The 26,812-nt window shown below is 41.2% G+C and overlaps 1 protein-coding gene across 1 annotated transcript; it reads left to right on the top strand.

The window, feature by feature from the left end:
• The first annotated feature begins 5,567 nt into the window (after positions 1-5,567).
• On the top strand, positions 5,568-7,997 carry SLC18A3 (solute carrier family 18 member A3). The gene has a single exon (XM_051981880.1). It carries the CDS (start codon positions 5,652-5,654, stop codon positions 7,287-7,289), a length of 1,638 nt encoding a protein of 545 aa, XP_051837840.1. The 5' UTR covers positions 5,568-5,651; the 3' UTR covers positions 7,290-7,997.
• Positions 7,998-26,812: the final 18,815 nt, after the last annotated feature.

The following is a 26,812-nucleotide window of genomic DNA, read 5'->3' as shown; positions in this document are numbered from 1 at the left end:
TTATTTAACAAAATAAAATTTAATTTTAAAGGATTCAATTATTTATTTAATAATGAGAATGATGATGTACAATAAACATCTGATATGTCTAGACTTATTCCAAGATTCAGGTGAAAAAAAAGATATGTCCTTAAATTTTGATTTAGGAAACAGAAATAAACATAAAATATGTAAGGGACTGAAAGGCAATATATAATATAGTAAGTAACTAGATATTAATTATAAGGCTTTAGTCCCTTGTTGTGAAGAAATGAACTGTCAAAGCACTTCTACATGTGATTGCCAAAAGTTATAATTTGTTCCAAGTCTCCTGCCTCCTAGCAAGTATTATTACCTTCAGGTAACAAGTGTTAATTTGTGGTTAAATTGCCTATATTATAATTAGAGTATAATATATTACAGTATGACATTGCATTATCACAAATATGTAGACATATATATCACAACATAAATATTGCATATATAATGTAAGGATATAAATATATTGTAAATAAATGAATAATAGTATAATAAAATAAATATATTGGAATAAATATGAATGAATAAACACATATGGTATAATGATATAAATATATAACCATTTTGTGGCTCAGGGGAAGCTCTTATTTGGTCAAGTTCATAGGGAGCTCCTACCTCCTGGTAAAGTTTGTTTTTTTTTTTTTTACATTGCCCCTACAGGACCCATAAATGGGGAGGAGAGAAATGTCACAAAGTGCCTGAGGGGCTGCCAGAGAGCAAAGTGGGGGAGGACTTCTTTTCCAGGCTGCTGCACTTAGGTTATTACAGTGGTTTGGCACCAAAAGGGGGGAGGGGGGCTGCTGCTGTCTTTAGCCCTGATTCATTGCTTTCCATCACCTCATACCCACTGCATCTCTTTCAAGACAGGGAGGGAAGCCAATTTTCCAATGACCTCACTGCTGCTGGCTAGCCAGGATAGTGCACAGAATAACAACCAGAAAGTTCCACCTCTACAACCTGCCCTTCCCTCTTTTCCATGACTTGAAAGCTTAGAGATAATGGACTTGACCAAAGAAATAAAACAAGGAAGTAACAAAGTATTGTGGTAGCTAAAGTGCTGAATTCAGAATAAGGAAGACCTGACTTCAATGCTACCTCTGATACTCACTAACTGTATGATGTAGGCAAGCCACTTAACATCTCTTAGGGTCAATTTCTTCATCTGTAAAATTAAGATAATAGCTTTTACTTCACAGAGTGATTATGAGAAACAAATAAGATAACATATATAAAGCTTTGTAAACCATAGTGTTTCATAAATGTTACATATGATAATTATGATGATAGAGCTATATTTGCCCTGTACCTTTTCATTAAAGTTGGGAGCTAGTATCTAGTGGTGTTACAAAGGCCTCTGGCTAAGAGGGAAAAAATGAGACAGTTTAAACAGTTTCCCTGACAAGTCTTCTTTCTTTTTCCAAGAAGAACTTCTAAAAAAAATTAATGTTGCTATATCAAGCCAGAAAGAACTTTCTTATGCATGATAAGTTATAGAATCATTAAACTTTCCAAATGAAAGGTAGTTTGGGAATTTAAAAAATAATAAATTTTAAAATTTAAAATATAAAATCATTTCTTAAAAAAGTATACTGTTATGAAAATACTTCCATAAATTCAAAAGAAAAAAAAAAAGAAAAGGACTTATCCAACCCAGTTTCTTAAAAAAATTCCAGAAGCATTTATGAAACGCCTCCTTACTCAACCTTGCTCTAGGTGTCACCAGGAATATAACAACTTATAAGACCTTACCTCACAGAGTTGTCATAAGGAAAACAATTTGGAAACACCCAAGTGTTCCCCAATTGTCACTTTGTTATTATTATTATACATTGCCCTTGCTCCCAAAGAGTTCACAGCCTCCTAAGAGAGGAAACCAAATTAACAGGGACCCCAGCTCTGTTATTTCACTAACTACTATATGATCTGTCACTCAATTTTCACTGTTGCTTCATCTGTAGAATGGGGAGGGGACAGAAAGTCCTAGATCCTATGAAATTAAACCTCTACTAGTTTTGTGCCCATGAACAAATCACTTAGAGAGATTGGCTTCTTTTTTTTTCCTTTATAAAAAAGGGATAAGAATAATGTCACTCAGGACTGGGAATAACAAATGGGATGATTCATGAAAGAGCTTCACAATCTTTAAAATGATATCTAAATGCCAGCTAATTTTTATATGGCATGTCAAATAAAAAGGAGTAAGGTGTACTAGAAAGAGCAAATCTTAGACTCTGGAGTTCATATCCTACATCTGATGTATACTTATCTTTCTCTCTTAGAATTCCTAATTTCCTTCCACCTTTAACTCCAGATACACCAGCTATACTAGCCCACTTGCTGTTCTTCATATAGAATAACTCCAATTCCCCAGCTCTTCATTTGCACTGTTAATTCTCAGGCCTGATTGACTTCCCTGGATTCCTTCAAAGCTAAATTCAATTCTACCTTTGGCAGAAGACTTTTAGGAGTCTGTCCTTCTCCCTCACCCCATCCCCCAGTTGAGATGAACTTCTATTTATTCCATCTATCTAGCTTATCTATCTACATCTCAGAGTTTTGTAGAGCTATCGTCTTCCCCATTAGATATGAGCTCCATGAAACCAAGGACTGTGTTTTTGTTCTTTTTGGTATACCTAGCATTCTGCATAGTGACTGGCACATGGTTAAGTATTTAATATATGCTTGACTTACGTGAGACTTTCCAATAAGAATCTCACCCAGTGCCTTCCCCTTTCCCTCCCATCAGCTTATATCTATTTTAGATATTGTAAGCTCCTTCACTTTTTTTCTTTTTCTTTTCCCTTTTGACTTTGCATCCCCAGGGGTTAGCATAGTCCCTGGCACATTGCAATAGCTTAATAATGCATGTCGACTACTTGGCTGTATGACCATAGTTTAGTACACTTAAGCTCTTGGTATACCAGACAATTCGAAGGCTATAAATTACAGACAAGTTTCTGATCCACATCGGTGGAGAGTTTCCACGCTGGGAGTTCCCCCAAAGGTCTGGACTCGAGTCCCCACCCCCAAGTTCTGTTAAATGAGTAGTGTGTTCGGGGAGTGAAAGGGTGGAGAAGTCAGAACACACTGGGCTTCTCAGAGCCAGCTTCACCAAAGTGCTACTTGATAGCAGTCTGAAACAAAGACTTGATGAAATTAACCCTGAGAGGTGCTCTCCTCACTCTCCTGAAACTCCAGGGCCCCGGACAATTTCCCTAGCAAGTTTGGATGATCAATTTTCGAAAGAATTCGTTTTGGTCTCCCCGGAGATGTGTCCTTCCGAGAGATTCAGGCACCCCAGCTTTCACCCCTGGAGTCCCTCCATTAATAAGATATCTGAGATGTCACACTGTTCAGCTCTTGTTCCCGATGCCAGGAGGAGAGAAATAGGGGGTGGTAAGGTTTGAATGGGAAGGAGGGTCAGGCGAAGAGATTCTCCGTGAGGTGCCAGGATCGGACTCGGAGAGAGTTTGGGGTACTGGAGAAAGGGGCCGGTTTGGGGCAAATCTGTTGACTACACAAACGCGCACCTACATACACAAGCATTTCCAGGCTCACAGTTTTGAGAGAGGGAGAAGACCAGCACCTCCGAGATCTCAGACTTGACTTAGCTTGTTCTGCCCGGCTACCACAGTCTGTCACCAAACGCCCTCCCCACCGCCTCGACCAACCCAGACAGAAATAGTGTCCAGACTGCCGATGTCCAAGGTGTAGTTGTCCAAGGAAGCCTGCAATCTTGCCTCATACTCTCAGCTGTCTGTGACGGGTGAAGGGTACAAACTGAATTCAGTCCTTTCAAGGACAATGGTTTAGGGTCATCGATGAGCCTCCACCCACTCTGCGCTCTTTCGTATAAGTGATCGACATCCACACAGACATAAATACAGCCTGGCCCCCTTAGCGCTCGTAGGGGGATATATGCAGGTGTCTGCAGGGGGCCACCGCGGCGCACTGGAGGTCATCCTCCCCAGTCACCGATTCCGTTAAGCAGAATCTAAGGACCTTCGTCCCTTCACCAGCAACACCAGTATCCAAGGAAAAATTGAGAGTGGCTGATCCGTATTTCTCCAAGTCACCCCTTTGGAGTCTAAGCTTACGGTCAGTCGGCCAACAAGCGGCTATTAAGAACTTTTACTATGTGCCAGATACTGGGGCTACAAACAAAAGTAAAAACCTTACGATCCTTGCTCTCGTGGAGCTCACTTTCTGATGCATATTCTAACAACAAATAGCTATGCACATCCTTGACAATGCATGTTTGCAGCAGTGATTATGTAACACGTATACATACCATCTATAATATACTGTAAATGCATTGTAAATGGAAGGTCATTTAAGAGAGAAGTCCCTAGCATTGGGTAGGATAGAAGGCTGGGACCAGGAAAGGCCTCCTGCAGAAGATGGGCTTTGAGCTGAGTCTAGTAGGGAGCCAGAGAAACCAGTATTCAAAAGGTACGGAGTCTTGGCCCGTCATTCAGGCCCTGGGGCAGGACCAGGTGCCTAAAACCAACAAGTCTCTCTCTCTCTCTCTTCCAGAAGTCGCACTATTAGTCTCAGGTATCCAGAGATTAGCTTTTTTCTCTTTTTTCCTGAAGCCAATCCAGACCTCCTCCCTCATCGTCTTCCTCAGTCTGGGGGGTCTCCCTTATGGGTGTCGCAGGGAAAAGCAAAAAGAAACCGAGTCTCCCCTTTCAAACAAATGCTTTTCCCCCTGTTTTCTCTTCCCTCCAGCCTTTCCCCTACCCACTTTAAAACCCCAAGGAAAAAGAATGGGAGGAGGGACCAGGACAAGACCGGGGGTGGGGAAGGTAAGAGGTAAAGGAGGGGGTGGAGGAGGGTTTCTCTCCTCTTGGCCCTCCATTGGCTCCGGCCCCTACATGTGCCGCCTCAGAATGAGCAGACGCAAGCAGACCCGGGCACCACTCCGGGGCCGGAACTCACCGCGTCACAGCCCAAGTAGAAGCCCAAAAAGCCGAGAGATAGACAGAGAGCAGGGATGGGGGAGGGGGAGAGCAAAGAGGAAAAGGGAGGGGGGCAGAAGGGAGGGGGGAATTGCTAAGTGAGAGTAAAGAAACAAGAAGCATGCAACTCGGTCTGTGCCCAGGGCAACAAAAGCCGGCTCCGCGCAGCTTGGTGGAGGGCAGAGCGCACAGGGTCTCTGTCCCTGCCAGAGATGCGCCCGTGGCGATAGAGCGCACAGCTCCCTGGGGCCCCCTGAGCCGCAGGGGCGGTGGCAGCACCGAGAGCTAAACGCTACTCTCTACCCGAGGGGCTAGGTCCTGAGACGACCCCCTTGCTGCGGGGGAAGTGAAGACCGAGGCGAGGCGAGGGGAGTTGGAGTCGAGCATCCTTTCTTCGGGGTAGAAGCTTTGGGCGGCGCACCAAGAAAGCTGGGGCCGGTGCGCTCCCCTGGACTATCTGGATATCGCCCACCTAGGGGGCACGGAGCCTGCCCCGACCGCCGGCTGAGACTCGGAGGCTACAGCTCCGCGGAGAGCGGAACGGTCCCGCGGTGAAGGCCAGCGGGGGGAGCCAGGCCGGACGCCTCTGACTCTGCCTCTCCCCATGCCCTGTGAGTCTCGGGCTCCTGGGAGCTGAAGCATCCGCAGGAGGCCCTCACGGAAAGGAGGGGGATGATGGCGGCGCCCGCGGGACTGGCCAAAGCGGCCGCGGGGAAGCTGTCCGAAGCGGTGGGCGAGCGCACCCGGCGCTTGGGCTCGGCGCTGCAGGAGACCCACCGGCAGCGCCGGCTGATCCTCGTCATCGTCTGCGTGGCGCTCTTTCTGGACAACATGCTCTACATGGTCATCGTGCCCATTGTGCCCGTCTACATCGCGGGTATGCACAAGGGCAGCCAAGAGGACTTCCCGCACCACCACCACCGGCCTCTGCCGCCCACGGCCAACGCCAGCCAGCCCGCCAATGCCACCAGCGCCCCAACGCCCCCGCCCAAGTCCAACCTCAAGCCCACCTACCCGACCGAGAGCGAGGACATCAAGATCGGCGTGCTGTTCGCCTCCAAGGCCATTCTGCAGCTGCTGGTGAACCCCCTGAGCGGGCCCTTCATCGACCGCGTGGGCTACGACGCGCCCCTGCTCATCGGCCTGGGCGTCATGTTCGCGTCCACAGTCATGTTCGCCTTTGCAGAGGACTACGCGACCCTGTTCGCCGCCCGCAGCCTGCAAGGGCTCGGTTCGGCCTTTGCCGACACGTCGGGCATAGCCATGATCGCGGACAAATACCCGGAGGAGCCCGAACGCAGCCGGGCCCTGGGCGTGGCCCTCGCCTTCATCAGTTTTGGTAGCCTTGTTGCGCCCCCCTTCGGCGGCGTCCTTTACCAGTTCGCAGGGAAGAGGTATCCCTTCCTGGTGCTGGCCGTGGTCTCCTTGCTGGACGGCTTCCTCCTCATGCTGGTAGCCAAGCCTTTCTCCGTCACGGCGCGGGAAAACTTGCCCGTGGGCACGCCCATCCACCGGCTCATGCTGGACCCTTACATCGCCGTGGTGGCCGGGGCACTGACCACCTGCAACATTCCGCTGGCTTTTCTAGAGCCTACCATCGCCAACTGGATGAAGGAGAGCATGGGGGCGTCCGAGTGGGAGATGGGACTCACCTGGCTCCCAGCCTTCTTTCCGCACGTCCTGGGCGTCTATCTCACGGTCAAGCTGGCTGCGCGCTACCCCCACCTGCAGTGGTTCTACGGTGCTCTGGGACTGGTGGTCATCGGAGCCAGTTCGTGCACGGTGCCGGCCTGCCACAACTTCGGCCAGCTGGTGGTGCCCCTGTGCGGCATCTGCTTCGGCATCGCGCTCGTAGACACCGCGCTGCTTCCCACGCTTGCCTTCCTGGTGGATGTGCGCCACGTCTCCGTCTATGGTAGCGTCTACGCCATCGCAGACATCTCCTACTCGGTGGCTTACGCTCTCGGGCCCATCGTGGCCAGCCAGATCGTACACACTCTCGGTTTCCCCCAGCTCAACCTGGGCATGGGCCTGGCTAACTTGCTGTACGCTCCGGTCCTTCTGCTCCTTCGCAACGTCTGCTATATGACGCCGTCCCGTTCCGAGCAGGACGTGCTTCTGGACGAGTCACCCAAGGGCCTCTACGACACTATCCGCCTGGAGGAGCGGTTAGGCAAAGACAAGCCTCGCCACGGCCTGCCCCCCGAAGGGGAGGTTTCCCTGGGATGGGAGGGGGAAGGCGCCGCCCAGGATCGTCCCAGGGCGTTGTCCGGGGAAGAGTCCTCGGACTACGACTACGAATACAGTTAAAAAATATTTGGGAGGAGCGCGGGAGGACAAGTCCTTTAAACTCCTTGTTCCTCTGCCTCCTCCTTTTCTTAGAAACTTGCTACAAAAAGGGTTAAACTAAAGAAAATCGACCCATATAACACTGTCTAGGCTGGGGGGGGGGGTGCTGGAGGGCCTTATTGTTTGTGCAATCAATGTGTGCCCCTCTCTCCGCTCTTAGGACACGTTCCCAGTGTATTCGGCTTCCCTCCCGTTCTCTTGGTAATCCTCAATGTCTCCCTTCTCTTTCGCTCCGCTGTCTCACAGATGTTACCCAGTCCCATTTTCCTGCCCAATCCCGTCCTAATAACTGGCCGGACCCACAGTTCCCCGGCACCCGGAGTGATCTCCGTGGTAAATCGGAGACGCGATTCCTGCTGGGTTTTCCGGACCTGAGCAGTCTGAGGTAGCGACGCCTTGTTAGGGTATAATGCTCCCAGAGACTACAACGCACCCTTCCTCCTCAACCCTAAAACTTCTCGGCGGGAGTGGGTGGGGTGGTTCCTCTCATCTCTGCCTATCCCATTTAGCTGGAATCTCTGTGTGCAAAAGTTTGTTCGAATTTGAAAAAAACAAAACAAAAATATGTGTGTGACATACTGTGTATTTCTGTACGGGGAATAAAACCCGTGTAATGTCATTCAAGTTGTATATTCAGGGACAGGAACTCAATAAAGTGTATATACCGAAGCCTCGTTTATTGCTAGGTCTCTAATTCGCATTGCGAGAGAAGGCAAGGTCTGCAGACCCGGCTGCCTTCAGGAAGGGAGTGGGTGGGGATTATTCACACACACACACACACACACACCACGGACCAGGACAGTACCTTCAGAGTTGGAGGCAGAGAAGGATAAGGAGCCTCTGATTTATCCCTATAGACTCGAATGCCCAAACTGTTCCCTTGCAACCCTTTAATCTTCTTACCTAAAACTAACTGGGTTCCGGGACGCAGAAACATTTCCTTTTCTTATACCCTCACTAGGACCACTCCCTCCAGCCACACACACACACACACACACACACACACACACACACACACACAAACACTCCAGACATACAAGTGCCTGCACCTTCATACCCCTCCACAGCTTATCCCAGCTCAGCGCACACACATCCTTCTATACATATCTATACTTCTACTCTCTTACACATTTGCTTTCACAAAGACACCCCCTTTTTGCGTTCCTGTGCGCGTGCTACACACTCACCTACGTACCCTGTACACACTACTAAATATATCAGCTACTATGCACAAGTACCCTTGGGACCCTAGATGAGATCTACGCTTTCTCTCCACACGAACACACACGTGTCCCCTTCCCCATCCTCACACCCACAACCTGCTCTCCGCTTCTTGCCCACACAGCAGATCTGGAAACGCAGCATCCTTCTGTCTTATTACCTTCCCTGCATCTACACTACTACCTCCTCATCGGCTCCTAAGCTTTGCTGCTTTCAGGGCTAGTTCTGACGCACCCGGAGTAGCCTCCTGGTACGGGAGAGGACAGCCCTTATACACATACACACACACACACACACACCTTTAAAATGCAAGGCTAACACTTATAAACTATCTTAAAGGCATATAATCATCACACAATGAACAAGGCTTTTTCTAGCTTATGCGGGCTCACACCTCAATTTTGAGTCTCCATCTACGCATTTAAGCCCCTGGCTGCGAGGCTACATTCTGACTTGGGAGAAGCCAGGTAGGGCCCAGGGGGAGGCGCCGCTCGCTGGAGCATGGGCTCTGGTTCCAGACTCAATCTCACAATCTTCCCACAACCGCTCTCCTAGATGACTGAGTTTCAAATAAAGAAAAATAAGGAGGCAGATGCTAAGACATGGATTGCAATGGTCCAGTGAGAAGGCAAAGAGACCCAAGCCCTTTCAAAAGTAAATTCGTATGTGTTTCCAGGAGAATTTTGTCTCTTTGCGGGTTTATATATTCTCCTCTACAAGAAGTAGGTAACTGTCCTTGTGTCAAGTTGGAAGAGTATCGGTTAATAATGTGTCTATATTTCGGTGTGTGTTGTGTATTCGTGAACACACTCAGGTAAGAGAGAGGGAATAGTTCTCAGTTGCTTGTCTCCCTGGAATATGTGAGTGTCAGTCTTCTTTAGGCGGTGTTGTGTTTTGTGTGACTGAGAAAGGTATCTTTTTATGTGTCTCTGTGCTGCCTATTTGAGAGCTGTGTAGTGAATGTCTGCTTTATTTATAAGGAAAGAAGCAAAACTGTGAGGGCAATGGTAATTTTCAGAGAATTAGCAAATCCCACCTGTGAAATGACCTAAAATGAGTCAGGGATAGCTGGCTAGGGCCTGGACTGTCACGCAGTTACTAAGGCACCCAGAGAGCTCCTGCTTCCAACTTAGCTAAGGACAAATCTATTGGGCTCATCCTGCCAGCCTTTACTAGTCCAGACTCTGATCATTGAGTTCCCAGCCTTCCATCTTCAGTCCCTTCCTTGGGGGGAAAAAAGACCAGAGTAAGCTCTGGAGAGTTACCGGAGGAGGAGGAGGAGGAGGAGGAGGAGGAGGAGGAGGAGGAGGAGGAGGAGGAGGAGGAGGAGAAGGAGGAGGAGGAGGAAGAGGAGGAGGAGGAAGAGGAGGAGAGGGAAGGAAGGAGGGAGGGGGAGAGAGAGAGAGAGAGAGAGAGAGAGAGAGAGAGAGAGAGAGAGAGAGAGAGAGTCAAAGAGAAAGAAACAGAAAGACACAGAGAGAAATACAAACAGAAACAGAAAGACACACATACAGACACACAGAGAGAAGTAGCAATTACTTGGTTCTGAGATTTAAAAGAAAATTTTTATGTGAGCATTGATGAGTACACATCCATATAAGTAGAACTTATGACTGTATCATGTTTGTGTGTACTATGGCTGCATTATATATATGTGTACAAGTGTGTATTCGGTTGTGTCTAATGGTGTTCTGCTGTGTCTATGGATATGAATGTCTATGCATGTATCTCCATGTATGAATCTGTGTGTTCATATGACTGAATCTGTGTCTATATACAAATCCCTGGATAAATGGATGCAGCTATATTTCTACCTCTGTTTCTGGCTGTGCGTATTAATATCTGAATATGTTTGTCTATGCTAAGTGAGCATTTATGTCTGGGGATCATAAATAGTTATTCATCATAAATGGGGGTGGGGACAATCATTCTAATCCATCATCCAGCGCTGGGACCAAGGTTGGGTTCTCAGGATTTCCTCAAGATCCAGATACCAGCTCCCATCCTTGGTTTAGGACTCCCAACTTCCCTCCACCTTTCTCCTGCGACATGTCCCTAAGTCAGCAAACAGTCTGAAACCCTAACGCAGGAAGTATTTTCTCCTTTGTCCTTCGGCCCTCCAATCCTGACTGTGCCTGTATGAGTCGCGTTTATTTGTGTTAAAGTGTAAATGTTTCTCTGCGTGGGATGTTTTCCCTTTACACAAAATGCTCAGAAAAGGGTAGCCCACATATCCAATTAGGTTTAAAGAAGTTGTCTGTGGGTACCTAAAAGATATCCTGGAAGATAGAATGATAAAGTGTGAGATGATAGAGTAAGCAGAAGGTATAAGCCAGTGCCCTTCCCTGAACGCCAATCTAACCTTGCTTTGAGAGCCATTTCCAGAGCTGTCTTGGCTAGGGGAAATTCAAAAGGAAAGCCAATTTGACTGACAAGAAAAGGTGACAACAGGAGAGAGGAGATGAAAATGGGAGACAGAAGTATAGACAAGGAAAAAGAGAAGGAACTTAATGGTGGGGGAAGAGACTAGAGGAAGGTGGATAAGAAGAGTGGAAAGAGGGAAATGAGAAAGAATAGGCAAAAGGAAGGAAAGGGGAAATAAGGGGAGGAGAGAAGGAAACAGTGAAAAGAAATGGGAAGACAGCAAAAAAGGTAAAGTGGGTAAAGAAAAGGAAAGCAAAGAGTAAAGAAGGAGAAGGGGGAAAGAAAGGAGAAGGTGAGAGAGGTAAGGGAGGAAGGAGGGGAAAGAAAACGAGAGCAAGGAGGGGGAGGAGAAAGAAGGGTTACTCAGGGGAGGGGAGGGAGAGGAGGGAATAAGTGAGGAGAGGCGCGCCGGGCTCGCTCGCAGCCAGTCCAGTGGCCGCGGGGAACTGGGCGGCGCGTCGGGACAAGCTACCATGGACAGAGCCTGCCGCTCCCGGGAGCAAAGCTGATTCCTCTGATTGCGGCAGTCAGCCAGACGCTGGCTTGTCAGTAACCCTGCACCCTAGCACCCTGGCAGTCGCCTTCTGACACCCACGGTTGCAGCTGCGCCAACTACAGCAGGTAAGGCGAGCAGGAAGCAGAATGGAGTTGGGTGGGGTAGAAGGAAAGGACTATTAATCGCAAACAAGAGCTTTCCTTGACCCTGGGGGCAAAGGAGGCACTAAAGACAAGAGGAGAAAGTTTGGGCATTGTCCCCCAAGTCCCCGCAGGTCCCACGTGGGTATTATTTAGGGACTATTACCAGATCTGTATTGTGCATGGAAGAAGTGTTTGAGTGACATCCACAAACTCCCCTCGGAGGATCTAGGTGTCAGTTCTGTGAATAGTCCCAGTGATCCCTGACACCTATCTTAAAGATAATCTTGTATGCATCCCTCGGGCCAGGGTACAAGATTCTATGCCCTTACTTAGACTTTCCTGAGCACATCCTGATTTCTCTTCTAACCACTCCAAGCTTCTCTTTCTTTTCCTTCTGAGTTCCAGCTCCCCTGGCTTAAAAGAAGATTCCTACTCAGTGTATCTCCCCAAGGTAGTTGCTTCAGTCAGTCCTGACTTTACAATCAAGGGGCACTCCATTCCCAAGGAAACCTTTGAACTCAGTATAGTCAAGACAGGCTTCCTTTTTGGAGTAAAGGGTAACTCACTCCCCTCAGGACCCAGAGGAATAGTATTAGAAGCACTGTTCAGATGGGAAAGAGGAAGAGGGAAATTGGAGCTGGGAAGTGTGGGACAATGCCAAGGCCAATGCCACTCCAGGGAGCACTAGGCACCCATGGACCTGTAGATTGACTGGGACAGACAAGCTCCAGCACTCTCTTGTATGATTTCTATTTTGAGAGACAGGAAAAGAAAATCAAGCATGACTATGATACAGGGTGTCAGCTTGTCAAGAGCTAAGAAATTAATAGTCCAAGCAAAGAGGGGAAGTTTGTTTTGAAAATCTATGTGACTCACGGCTACCCCAGCCCTGGGATCTCCCCTGAATCTAGAAGATTTAGTTCCCCTCTTCTTTCTGGATAGATGTCCTCTTCCTGAGTAGAGTGAGGATTGGGAAAAGATTATTTCGATAACTAACATTTATATAGCACTTTACATTTATTTCTTTGATCTTCGCAATAATCCTGTATGTAGATATATTACTATGCCAATTTTACAGATGAGGAAACTGAGGCTGAAGAGTTTAGGAGGATAAAGGGAAGGATCATAATTAAATGTTCCGGAAAGTAGTAAAAAAAAAAAATCAGAAGGAAAGGGGAGATAAAGTTATTGGCCAGGATTAGTGTAGCAGAAAAAAGGAAAAGGATTTTAAGTATCAGAAGGGAGAGGGGAAAAACAATCTAAGAAGTGTGAATGAGGAGTGGGGAGAGTAGAACTCTGATTACAAATAAGGCATTGAATATATGTGCGGGAAAGCCATTTTTTTGGTACAAAAGTAGAAAAAGGTGTAAAAACAAAAGGGTGTCCTAGTTTGGGGAGGTAAGAAGAGGATCTTAAAGCCTGGAGATGCCAGATCTTCATTCCAAAGATATGGAGGATAAAAACTTTCAATCTAAATGCCTTCTCCCCCTACTTTCCTGACCTGTTTGTCTCTTTACTCCTGATATGCCAGTGTTTAAAATCATGAACCCAATTGCTTTCAGATGTCCTCAGTAATGTAGTAGTAGTAATAGTAATCATATCATCAGCAAAAGCAATCATTATTATTATATTGTAAAAAAAAAAAAAAAAGCATGTCATGATTAGAGAACAAGCATTGGAGCAAAAAAGGTCTAGTTTCAAGACCTGTCTCTGATACATAATATCTATGTAGCCACAATCAAAGGCACAACTTCTCAGAACCCTAGGCAACTCTCCACGACAATATAAGAGATTAGAGATGAGTTGATAACCTGTATTAGTGGACAAAGTTTACACAACAAGAAGTTTTTCCCACAAAATCATCTGTCTAGATTATGCATATGTATATATGTGCATATATTATTGCCCACTTATAGAAAGGGAGGAAAATTCCTAATTTTCCATGAGCAATGGAAAGAACTGTGCTTAAGAGAGGTTAGAGAATCACAAAAGATCATAGAAATGATCTAGTTCAATCCTCTCATTTTACAGTTGAGGGAGCTAAGGATTAGAGAGATGAAACACATGGCCTGAGATCACAGAGGTAGTAAGTAGCAGTAAACAGGTAGTAACTTGTAGCCCTGGGCCTCCATGTTCAACCCAAGTTCATGGTTTTTTTCACAGCTGTAGCAGACTGCTTAAGGGCTTCATGCCCTAAAAGGTGAAAATAATCTAAAGTCTAGATGATAGGAACAAAAGATTGAAACCAGATTTTACCTAAGGAGAGAATCAGCATTAAGAAACTGTTAAAAGATGTTCTCCAAATTATTGAATAGACATAAATATGGGGGAGGGAAATAAGATCATTTCCAAGATAAGAGCCATAGATAATCCAACAGAGACTAAGTCCAGTCCATCTGAACCCAGGGAGAAAATTTGTGACATTTTGAGAGAGAAGGATTTTTCTTAACTATACTTCTCCAGATAGGTTATTCACATGGGTGTTAGAAAAGGAGAGGGGGCAGTCATTATTATTGGCCAGTCCATATGTACTAAAATGCAGCTATTGCAGGAATCTTTTCTGGGGACATTGGTCCTCCCACTGTACACAGCACAGAACTATGTAACTCATTAACTGCACTATTCCTCTTTATATTTTCCCTGTAGCCACCCAGTAACATACTTTTAGAAATATCAGCTTTGCTATAATTGTGATAAAGAAGTGTCCACACTCAGCGAAGAGATTTTTTGGGGAAATCTGAAGTCTCTAGGAGGCAGAATAATATCAGTGGCTATGAAAACACAGAGATTATATCAATCATAGATAGATACGGGATGTTGGAAGAAAACATGGTAGAGTGGGTAAAACATCCGATTTGTAATCAATCCTGGATGTTCCACTCAGACATTGCACGACTTTTGGGTAGGACTATTCTGGACTTTGATTATCTCATTATTAAAATCTTGGGGTTGGAGCAGATAACTTCAAAGATCCTCTCCAGTAGAAATATTCTGTGCTTTGTAATAAAGAATGAGGAAAACCTTGGGGAAAGTATGCAAGCTTCAGTTTCAACTGCTACCTCTTCCCTTTCTGTCTGCGATACTTTCTTACAAGGATCTTTAAGAAGACTTTCCATTATCTTTGTTTCCTCTCTCATGATACTAAAAGCCTGATCTGTCCAAGGTCTCAACCCCATCATTCAGGGCAAGTTTACCTATAGGCAGTTCCTATAAGATTTTGATTTGAGTAACATCAGAAAGTACTCAATTTGGTAAAAAAAAAAAAAAAAAAAAAAAAAAAAAAAAACCCTCCTACAACAGTCTGCCATGGCACTTTCCTGATCTTAGTTTTTTACCTTTTAGGGCAACCAAGGTGTAAATTCACAGGCATAGATAGGCCTCTTGCTCTTATTTCAGAGTAACTTAGAATTTTAGAACTAGAAGAGACCTAAGAGCTTATCCTCTCTGAATGTTACTTTGAATTTATTTCTAAGGATTCCAAACAAGGTTTTTTCCTCCTTCTTTAGACACAGTCAGACATATATCACTATATATGGTAGATAATCTATCAAAGCTAATGCAGTCCACTCTTAATCTGATGAAGTTCCTGATTTAAGTTTGACTGCACAGGCTCTCTCCCCACTCTGTCTCCTTTCTGTCCCCACTCTGTCTCCTTCCTGTCCCTTATTTATCCCCTCCCTGTCCATCTCTCTAATTGCTGCTCAAGATTTGGTTTGATCTGCCTTCAGACAGAGGTTGGCAGCTGGTTATATTGTTTTGAATATAATCTTAATATATACATAAAAATAAATGTAGATGTTTGGTGCTTGTACTTTCACATATGATTTCATTTTGAAATTTTGCTTATTTGAATCTTGATTGCTATTGATATTTTTAAAGTTTACAATTTAAAGACTGCTTTTCCAATGGGAAGGTTGGGCTTTGATGTCTAAACCTTACTTTCAGCTCTAATCATCTTTGACTCTAAAAGAGGAAGTCAAGAAGCTCAAGTTTCAGTTTTTACTTTTTCCACTAATATTTGCATATCTTTGGGAAGGTATTTTACTTCTCTGGTCCTTAGATGTAATGGAGGAGTTAGAAATATACATTTATACACACACACACACACACACACATACTATATATAATAGCTATCCTATGTGCTTTTGATTTTCCAAATCATTAGTGTCCCTACTATTGTTTATCTTGAGGCTCTGTAGGGAGAATTATGAATATCTCTGAATGGGCATAGACCAGAAAATCATAGATTTAAAGCTAGAAAGAGAAACAAATTAAGTCCAATCTCCACATTTTACAGATAAGGAAACTGACGCATAGAGAGATTTGATGACTTGCTTCTGCAAGCCCTTTTATTTCTGTGCATTTTAATTTTCTAGAATTTTACAGTGAACATATTTATTTTTCAGATGCCACTCTCCATTAAGAGTTTCAGAAAGACAAAGTGATTTACCCCAAATCACACAGCTGGGCCATAAACCAGGTCACCTGGCTCCCAGATTATTGCTCTAAACTCATAGCAAGCATTCCAGAGCTAGACAGGCCATAAGAGTTCATCTATCTAGTCCAATTTTCAATTTCCCATAGAAACTGAGATTCAGCAAAGTTAAGTGACACAAACTAGAGGCAAAACCTACCTGGACCAGAAACCAGATATTGTCATGGGTACAGGTGATACGTCCTCTAGAGCATATCAGGAAAATTTCAGGTACTCTTGAGTATTTCTACTTGGGATACAGCTCCCAGATCATTTTAGAAGGTCAGTGAGACCAAGAGGAAAGATTCTTGGAATAGGAACTAATTATTGATTCTGGACTGAACTATGTCTTATTGTTAAGTACCCAGGGAAACCACAGCACTGGTTATAGCTTATTTTCTCCATTTCTAACACAGAAAGAAAAATTCTTGCCCCTACTTTTCTTAAAGTGTTTATGGAGCAGCAGTTCGTTTAGATTTAAGATTGGAGAGAAGGGAGTTAAGGGGACTCAAGACCCTGAGGATATTTTCAGGTCTGGTTTGCAAAATGTACACTGACTTCCCCTCTCAATCACTTCTTCTCTTTTCATGCCTAGTACTTGGTGAGTATCCTCCACAAGTGTTGACTCTGGACTCAAGCCTGAGGAAGAGCAGCTAGAACTCAAAGATGCCTGTTCTAGAGAAAAAGCCTCTGAAAAAGACTGAAAAGGATGCCTGCAAAGAGGAAGTAGTAAGTGACCACATTCCTTTTTTGAAATTTATTTTTAAAGTTTTTTTATTAAAACTTTTTTATTTTTCAAAACATATGCATGAATAATTTTCCAACATTGACCCTTGCAAAATCTTGTGTTCCAGTTTTTCTCTCTGTTCCCCCACCTCCTCCCATAGATGGCAAGTGGTTCAATATATGTTATGATAGAAATACATGTTAAATCCAATATATGCATCCATATTTATATAATTATCTTGCTACACAAGAAAAATCAAATCAAACCAGAAAGAAAATGAGAAAGAAAATAAAATACAAACAAACAACAAAAAAGTGAAAATGCTATGTTGTAATCCACACTCAGTCCCCACAGTCCTCTCTCTAGGTGTAGATGGCTCTCTTTATCACAAAATCATTGGAACTGGTCTGAATCATCTCATTGTTGAAGAGAACCATATCCATAAGAATTGATCATCACATAATCTTGTTGTTGCCATATACAATGATCTCCTAGTTCTACTTATTTCACTTAGCATCCGTTCATGTAAGTCTCTCCAGGTCTCTCTGAAATCATCCTGCTGATCGTTTCTTACAAAACAATAATATTCCATATCGTTAATATACCATAACGTATTCAGCCATTCTCCAATTGATGGGTATCCACTCAGTTTCCAGTTTCTTGCCACTACAAAAAGGGTTGTCACAAACATTTTGGCACATACAGGTCCTTTTCCCTTCTTTAAGATCTCTTTGGGATATAAGCCCAGTAGAAACACTGTTGGAGCCAAGGGTATGCACAGTTTGATAACTCTTTGGGCATAGTTCCAAATTACTCTCCACAATGGTTGACGCCATTCACAATTTCACCAACAATGTATTAGCATCCCAGTTTTCCCACATCCCCTCCAACATTTGTCATCTTAGCCTGTCATTTTAGCCAATGTTAGAGGTGTGTAGTGGCATCTCAGGGTTGTTATAATTTGCATTTTTCTAATCACTAATGGTTTAGAGCACCTTTTCATATAACTAGAAAGGGTTTCAATTTTTTCATCTGAAAGTTGTCTGTTCATATCTTTTGACCATTTATCAGTTGGAAAATGGCTTGAATTCTTATAAATTTGGGTCAATTCTCTATATGTTTTAGAAATGAGGCATTTATCAGAACTCACAAATGTAAAATTTTTTCCCAGTTTATTGCTTCCCTTCTAATCTTGTTTGCGTTGGTTTTATTTGTACAAAAACTTTTTAATTTAATATAATCAAAAATATCTATTTTGTGATCAATAATGATCTTCAGTTCGTCTTTGGTCACAAATTCCTCCTTCTTCCGCAGATCTGAGAGGTAAACTATGTTCTTCTAATTTGTTTATAATATCACTCTTTATGTCTAGATCATGAATCCATTTTGATCTGACCTTGGTATACAGTGTTTGCTGTGGATCAACATCTAGTTTCTGCCATACTAGTTTACAATTTTCCCAGCAATTTTTGTCAAATAGTGAATTCTTATACCCAAAGCTGGGGTGATCATATTCCTAAACTCATTTGAACAAAGTGAGAGAGTGCTAGACTCTGAATTACTAGTGATCTAAGTTCTACAGAAATCATTTCCCATGGATTCCTTCAGTTCTTATTCTAAACATTATTCATTTCTTGGGGGTGCAGAGGAAGTAAGAAACATTCTTCTTTTATAAAGAGAGATCAGCTAGTACAGAGTTAAAAATGGAAAGACATGAGAATAATTCATAGAAACCATAACCCCAGAAAGGGAACCTGTTCCCAAAGAAATAACTTGGTCTGGTCATCATTGCTTCTATTCCAGTCACCCTCAAAGTTAAGGGTAAGTATATAGAAGGTAGGGTTATGAGTCCATAAAACACCTGGATTTTCCCTGCTGACCTCTATTTTCTCAATTGAAGAGATGATCTCTCTTTTCCCAAGAGGCAAGAAGGCTTAGACTAACTGACCCCAAACTTTTCTTAAATCTAGCAAGGCAGAAGAAGAGCCTGGAGTTTGAGAAAACTGCTGATGCAACCTAATTCCTACGGTCAGCCAGGCCTTCCTGAGGGGTGCTAAGTAATCTCATCTCATTCTGCAAATTCTTTTTTTAAAAAAACATACATATTTTATAATCATTTATAATCTATCTTTCCCTCTATATCCCATCATTGAAAAATAATGACAACAACAACAAAAAGAAAAAGAAAATCCTCAATGTAAGATGCATAATCTAGGAAAACAATTCCTATATTAGCAATACTCCAGAATGTTCTCGTATTTTAAGGTCACCATGTCTCTGACACATTTCATCTTTAGCCTTGACTATTTAATTTCGATCTTATTTCATCTTTTGTCTTCTGGGCTAATGGTTTGTTATTCCATTGAGGAGAGTTCTAAAGTCTTCCAAAGTTGTTTTTCTCTATAATGTTGTATTTTAATAAATAGTTCTTTTAGTCCTACTCATTTAATTCTGTATCAAATCATAGAGGTCTTCCTAACTTCCTCTGAAATTGTTCATTTAATTATTTCTTCTGGCACAATAATACAAAATGTTTACAAACAATATATGCATATATTATGTACATATTTACAATAATATACAATAATTCAAATTGATATAACATAATTTGTTTTGCTAATTCTCAATAGGAGGACCGTTCCTTAATTTTCTATTTTTGTCCTTTCTTTGATCTCTTCAGTTTGAATCAAAGGATATGCACTTATGGAACTTTTTGTCACCCTGTTATTTTTTTGTTTCATTTGAATTCCAAGTGGTTTTCCTCCTTCTCTCCAAATTTATCACCGGAGAAGATCAACATTTGACACAAATATGTATATATGTATATACATATTTGTGTCAAATGTTGTGAAACTGTATGATATATAGCTTCATATATCAATTCTCAATCCTCTCCAATACTTCCTGCCCACTGTCAAAAGAAAATTAAATATATTTAAGAAATAAAATATGCAAAACTCAGCAAAACAAATTCCCACATTTGCATGTTCAAAAATATGTCTCAAATGCATTTTAATTCCATCAATAAGAGGTGCATAGACTCAGTTTACAATTCACAAGATAAACCTTCCAAAAATATCACTCCCTACATGTCACTCCTACCCCACACTTCCTGCCCCCAATACTACCTTCATAAATATATTCAAAACTTCCAGAAAATACCAGGAAACTACATTTCCAGTTTCTGCTTTGACACTGATCTTGGGCAAGTCACAGCTTTTCTCTGAGCTGCAAGCTCAACTTCTTCATCTGTTTAAGAGAATGTTGAACTAGATGTTATCTAATTTCCCCTCCAGCTCTAACAGTCTAGGATTCTGATTCCCTTGCTTCTAAGTGCCTAGTCCAGAGTCATAATACACCCTCAATATTAGGGATTCTCTATGCAAGGCACTTAGAGGACAAAGAATTATAAAACCTTAGATTGTTTGTTTTGGAAGACCAGAAGGATTAACTCTTGCTATTCTAATATGCCATTATTAGCCTCTCCTCTCCTTGATGACAAAGGGAGGCATTTCATAGAACTGCTAATATCAAGACATCTGTTTCTACACATATACCCACACCCCATTGCAGACATATCTTGCAATTGTCCTCCCAGGATAGATAAGATTCCCAGAAGGTACCAGAATACCCAAATGTTTGATCAGCAAACCATTTCTCAACCAGGCCTCCCTAGATTCCTTCAAATTGGAGATGGTTTGTTTGGGGGGAAAAAAAAAAAGCAAACATTCCATTGGATGACAAGAGACTTCTGACCATGGAGAGCTCACTACCTCATAAGACAGTCTATTCCATGGAGGCAAAAGTGATATAGAGGAAAGCATTACATCTAAGATCAGAAGAGATTCATTTAGATGCCATCTTTGCTATTTACTATTTGCATGATGAAGAACAAGTTATTTAATCTCTTTGAACCTCAATTTCTTTACTTATAGAATGAAGTTGAATTAAATGATCTCTTAGATTTCTTCCAGCTCTAAATCTATGGTCATGTCTGAGTACGATATTTAAAGAGCCCTCTAGCTTTAAATTCTCTTCTGGAGATGACTCCATTAGTTAATAAGTTTTTTCTTAAATGGACCCAAAATATATTTTCCTGTATTTCTAAATAGAGACCCGAATATTCCTCTCAAAAGCCATGCAGAACAACTCCTTCCAGTTCTGATTCTATATCTAATTATCAGTTTCTTTGGAGCTAATAAACTTTGGACCTATCCTAATTTGTTTGTTCACACAAAGACCCTTTGCAGTTCCCATTTCTTTAAGTGAAGGGGGCTCTGCTCACAGGTCAGAGGAAATTCACATCTCTAGGTTACCTACTTTCATTGGGCAGGCTGCCTCTGCTACCTTGGGATAGGAGGAAGAGGTGACACTAAATTTAATGCCTTTTAACTGTACCAACCTTCTGATCTACATAGCACCAAAACATTCCTCCTTTAAGTATCCATGAGAATAATCAGGCCAGGGGAATACACCTGACCTTTGTTTCTTTGGTATTGCTTCACTTATAGGTCTCATTTCAACTTCCCATTGGGCAGAAAGGTTCAATGCAAAATCAGAATTAGAGTCCATTTGGTAGGATGCCACCCAAAGTCGCTTTCCCTGATTCCAAGCCATTATCCCCCAAGAACTCCTTGCTTCCTTTCCCCTGCTCTCAAAGTTATTTAATGTTCTTTATTTACTGCTTGATATTGGATGATAGAGCTAGGATTAGGCAAATGGGGGTAACATATAAACAGGGATATCATGGTGTCTTGTTTACACAAGATCAAAGACTGAAACTTCTGCTAATTATGCTAGAACATAAGTGGATAGTTTTGTCTCTAGTTTCCGGTTTTCAAAAGTAGATTAAAGATATGATTTCAGTGAGTTCTTCCACTGACTTAGAGAAGAACGGAAGATGAGAATAAATGCTCATTCACTACCTGGAAATCTACCTCCTCTGTACCAGTGAGATATCAATTTCCTTTTGCTACAGAAATGTATTTTGTGTCAAACACTTATTTGGCTTTATGGCAATGGTAAAGAACCTTTGTTTATTTTAAGAGCCAATAATCCTAAAGTGTTGGAAATCCTTTGAAGGACACATATAAATAAAAATCAACTTAGTTTAGGGCAGATTTTTTTTGAATGATATATGCCCCAAAACTGTGGGTAGTGACCCCATATGGGGTTTTACAACTGAATGCGGGAGCTGTCAAATAATGATTTATTATCAGTAAATGTTTGATTTGTATACCTGTTTTATATACTTATATACCTGGGGTCACATAAAAATTTCTTGGGTGAAAACGGAATATAAGCGGAAAAGGTTTAAGAAGCTCTGACATATGCAACCTTCAATTCATATACTTTGAATTTTTAACAAAATAAAATTATACTCAGGGATTTTAAAAAATTTTCAGTTTCATGTTATAACCAGTTAAGGGACAAACAATGAAGAAAGGACCAGAAGGAGAGGAAAGAAAGGGGAAAAAATTGGAGGAAAAAGATTAAGGGAGAGAGAAATGCAAATAGAAGTTGGAAGGAGAGAGACTAAAGGAGAGGAGGTAAAAAGAGAAAACAATTAAAACACATACAGAGTATGAAAAAAAGGAAAAATTTAGGAAAGAGGCTCAGTAGTTTCTGAATGGAGAACAGAGTAATAGAATACTCACTCCAGAAAAAAGAATACCTGAGTTTATATCCCAATTTTGACTTTTACTGTCTGTGGGTCAACTACCCCAACCAACTTATTTACTCAAAATGTATCCTTCTTGACCTTTCTACAAGATTTGGTAGTGTTGATCTCCTATCTTTCTGGATGTTCCATCTTTCACTGGGTTGTTGTTATTCTTCTATTCCTTGGTTCTGCTCTTACATGTATGAATGTTGTTTTTCAATCTGCTTTGCTAGGATCATCCTCCCTGTCACCTTGTTCTCTAGCCAGGGTTGTACTCAAGGCTCTATCTCAGATTCTTTCCTATCCTTTATCTATATCTTGCACTTAATTTCCTCATCTTGTATATTTAACTATTGTATCTAGACAGATGATTCCTAGAGATCTGTATTTATATTCATATCTATATGTCTGAATCTCTACCTATCCAATCATAGTTTTTCCTGAGCTCCAGCTTCAAATCAATTACTTATTGGACATTCAAACTGAATGTCCTTTAGGCTTATCAAACTCAACATGCTCAAAACAGAACTCATCATCTTTACCCAAAACCCATCCCTCTTGTTAACTCTCCTTTACTGTCAGGGTCATAAGTATTCTGATAGTCATCTAGCTTCATATCCTCAGTATCATCCTAAATTCCTAACTCTCACTCATCCCACAGATTCATCAGTTGCCAAATCTTAGCATTTATTTCTTTTACAAATATTTTATTCCCTTCTTACTGTAAAAAAAATTTAATATTCTTTTTTGAGTTCCACTCTGATGGACATGACTCTTTTCAACAACAAGGTGTTTCAGGCCAATTCCAATAGACTTGTGATGGAGAGAGCTATCTGCATCCAGAAAGAGGATTGTGGGAACTGAATGTGAATCAAAATATAGTATTTTCACCATTTTTCTTGTTGTTTGCTTGCTTTTTTCTCTTTCTCATTTTTTCCTTTTTATATGATTTTTCTTGTGTAACATGATAATTTTGCAAATATGTATAGTAGAATTGCACATATTTAACATATATTGGATTGCCTGCTATCTAGGGGAAGGAGTGGAGGGAAGAGAGGAGAAAAAGTTGGAACACAAGGTTTTGTCAGGGTGAATGATGAAAATATTCTGCATATATTTTGAAAATAAAAAGCTATTATTAAAATTTTTAAAATAAAAATTGAGTTCCACATTATACACAGTAACAACAAGATTATGTAATGATAAAATATGATAGATTTAGCTCTTCTCAGCAATGCAGGGATCTAGCAATACAGCAATGCAGTGACAATTCCAATAACAATTCCAATAAACTTGGGAAATAAAATGTCAGCCACATACAGAGAAAGAACTATGGAGATCAAAGCATAGTATTTTCACCTTTTTTTCATTGTTGCTTTCTTTCTTGTGACTTGTTCTCTTTTGTTCTGATTTTTCTTGCACAATATGATAAATATGGAAATATTTTTAGAAAGATTGTACTTGTTTAAGCTATGTCAGATTGCTTGCTGTCTTGGGGAGGGAGTTGGGGGAGAAGGGAGAGAAAAATATCTGAAATACAAAATTTTAAAAAATGAATGTTGAAAGCTATCTTTACATCTATTTGGAAAAAGAAAATATTATTGAGAAAAAAAATTGAATTCTAAATTCTCCTCCTCCCTTATCTCCCATTCCCTAAAAACAATACGCAATTTGATATAGATTATATTTTTGTTTTCATGTAAAATATATTTCCACATTAGGTTATGAAATAAGACACAGACTAAAAGAAAAAATTACAAAAAATAAAATGAAAAAATGTGTTTTGAATTGCATTCAGACTCTATCAGTTCTTTCTTCTGGATGTAAATAGCATTTTTCATCATGAGTCATTTGAAGTTGTCTTAGAACACTATTTCTGAGAATAGCTAAGTCATCCATTATTCTACAATATTGTTATTACTGCATACAATGTCCTCCTGGTTCTGTTCACTTCAGTTTACATTAGATCACATAGGTCCTTACAGGTTTTTTTTTTAATCAGTCGGATTGTCATTTCTTATGGTACAATATATTTCATTACATTCATAAACCATAACTTTCTCAGTCATTCTTCAAGTCATAAACATTCTCTCAGTTTCCAATTCTTTGTCACCACAAAAAAGTCACTACTAATATTTCTGTATAAATAGGTCCTTCCCCCAAATTTAAAAAAACATCTTTTGGGGATACAGACCTAGCAGTATCGCTAGATCAATGGTTATGCACACAGCTTTATAGCCTTTTGGGCATACTACCAAACTGCTCTCCACAATGTCTGGATCAGTTCTACACATTAGTGTTCCCAAAATCTTACCATTTCCATTGCTACAAAATTTCTCATACCTATCATCTTCTTTAGACTCATACAGTTACCATTCTAGTTCAGTCCTCATCATTTCTTACCTAAACTATTTCACCAGTCTCCAAATTAGTCTCCTCAATTCAAGTTTCTTCCCTCTCTAGTCCATCATATCTTAAAATGATTCTCCTAAAGCAGTTGTTTTCTTTTTGTCTCAACACTCCTTTATACTCATAAAAATTGAGGACCTTTCCAAAGAGCCTTTGTTTAAATATCAACTGATATTTACCATATTGGAAATTAAAATATCTTAGTATTATTATGAAAATATTCCTGAGAGAATTATAAGGACCCCCCCAAATATCCCCAACCCACACTTTGAGCACTGTTGTTTTAAGGTATAGAATTGATCATGTCACAACCCCTTAGTGAACAAACTCCACTGGATTCATCTTCAGTTCCTCTCTACCTGTCCTTAGCTCACTCTTATAGGTTTATATATTATTTTCCTTCCTGTACTAAACAATATAATTAAATTGGCTTTTTTGGTTTCCTTATGCACAACACTACATTTCCTATCTCTGTGCCTTTGTATTGTTTGTCTCTCAAGCTTGTGATTCACTTCTTCCTCACTTCCAACTCTTAAAATTCCTAATACCTTCAAAGTTCAGCTCAAGCACCACCTTCTACATAAGACCTTTCAAATCCCAGGTTGTTCCATCCTCAACAACATTACTATGTATTTGTCTGCATGGGTCTATTATTATATATTATCTTCTCTAGTGGATTATAAACTTCTTTAGTTCAGAGACGGTTTTTTGGTATCACCAACACTTAGCACAGTTTCTGGCATATAATAAGCAATTAATAAAGTCTTATTTATTGACTGACTAATGAAGATCCTGGGGTCCAAAGAGGTTGTTCCTTGGCTAATCATCTCTTGCTGGGAGTATCATGGAAGAGGTAGTCTTTTTTTTAAAATTTTATTTAATTTAATAATAACTTTATATTGACAGAATCCATGCTAGGGTAATTTTTTTACAACATTATCCCTTGCACTTGCTTCTGTTTCAATTTTTTCCCCTCCCTCCCTTCACCCCCTCCCCTAGATAGCAAGCAGCCCTATATATGTTAGATATGTTGCAGTATATCCTAGATACAATATATGTTTGCAGAACCAAACAGTTCTCTTGTTGCACAGGGAGAATTGGATTCAGAAGGTAAAAATAACTCGGGTAGAAAATCAAAAATGCAAATATTTCATATTCGTTTCCCAGTGTTCTTTCTTTGGGTGTAGCTGCTTCTATCCATCATTTATCCATTGAAACTCAGTTAGGTCTCTTTGTCAAAGAAATCTACTTCCATCAGAATACACCCTCATACAATATCGTTGTCGAAGTATATAATGATCTCCTGGTTCTGCTCATTTCACTTAGCATCAGTTCATGTAAGTCTCTCCAAGCCTCTCTGTATTCATCCTGCTGGTCATTCTTTACAGAACAATAATATTCCATAACATTCATATACCACAATTTACCCAGCCATTCTCCAATTGATGGGCATCCATTCATTTTCCAGTTTCTAGCGGAAGAGGTAGTCTTGATGACCTAGGCCTTGATAGAGATGGATTTCCACAGGATATGGAGGGAAAAGCTCCTTCAAGGCATGGGATAAAGCTTTTGAAAACACACAGACTGAGATAATACACATTGAGGATCAATAAATAGTCCAATGTGTCTAGAATGTATAAGATATAAAGGGAGAGTAAAAGGAAATTAAAATAATGTTTCATGAGAGCTAAATTATGAAAGATCTTGAGTGTTCACTTAAGCCTGCATCTTATATGTGAAGTAATTGTACTACTGGAGATTTTTGAGTAGAGAAATGACATGATTAAAGTTGTGCACTAGGAAGGATAGATTGGAGAAAGGAAAGATTAGAGACAGGAAGACTTATTTTGAGACTATTATAATAGTCCAAGTTGGACTCTATGTAATTATAATATAAATAAATTGATACAATGGAAGCAGAAAGGAGG

Source organism: Antechinus flavipes, chromosome 2 (genome assembly GCF_016432865.1).
Source record: "Antechinus flavipes isolate AdamAnt ecotype Samford, QLD, Australia chromosome 2, AdamAnt_v2, whole genome shotgun sequence".
NCBI classification, from domain to species: Eukaryota; Metazoa; Chordata; class Mammalia; order Dasyuromorphia; family Dasyuridae; genus Antechinus; species Antechinus flavipes.
Note: the sequence above shows the minus strand (reverse complement) of the source record. Positions and strands in the feature narration are given on the sequence as shown.

What these genes read in the sequence shown, in the direction of transcription:
- SLC18A3 (XM_051981880.1), top strand. Translation starts at nt 5,652, where the DNA reads ATGATGGCGGCGCCCGCGGGACTGGCCAAAGCGGCCGCGGGGAAGCTG.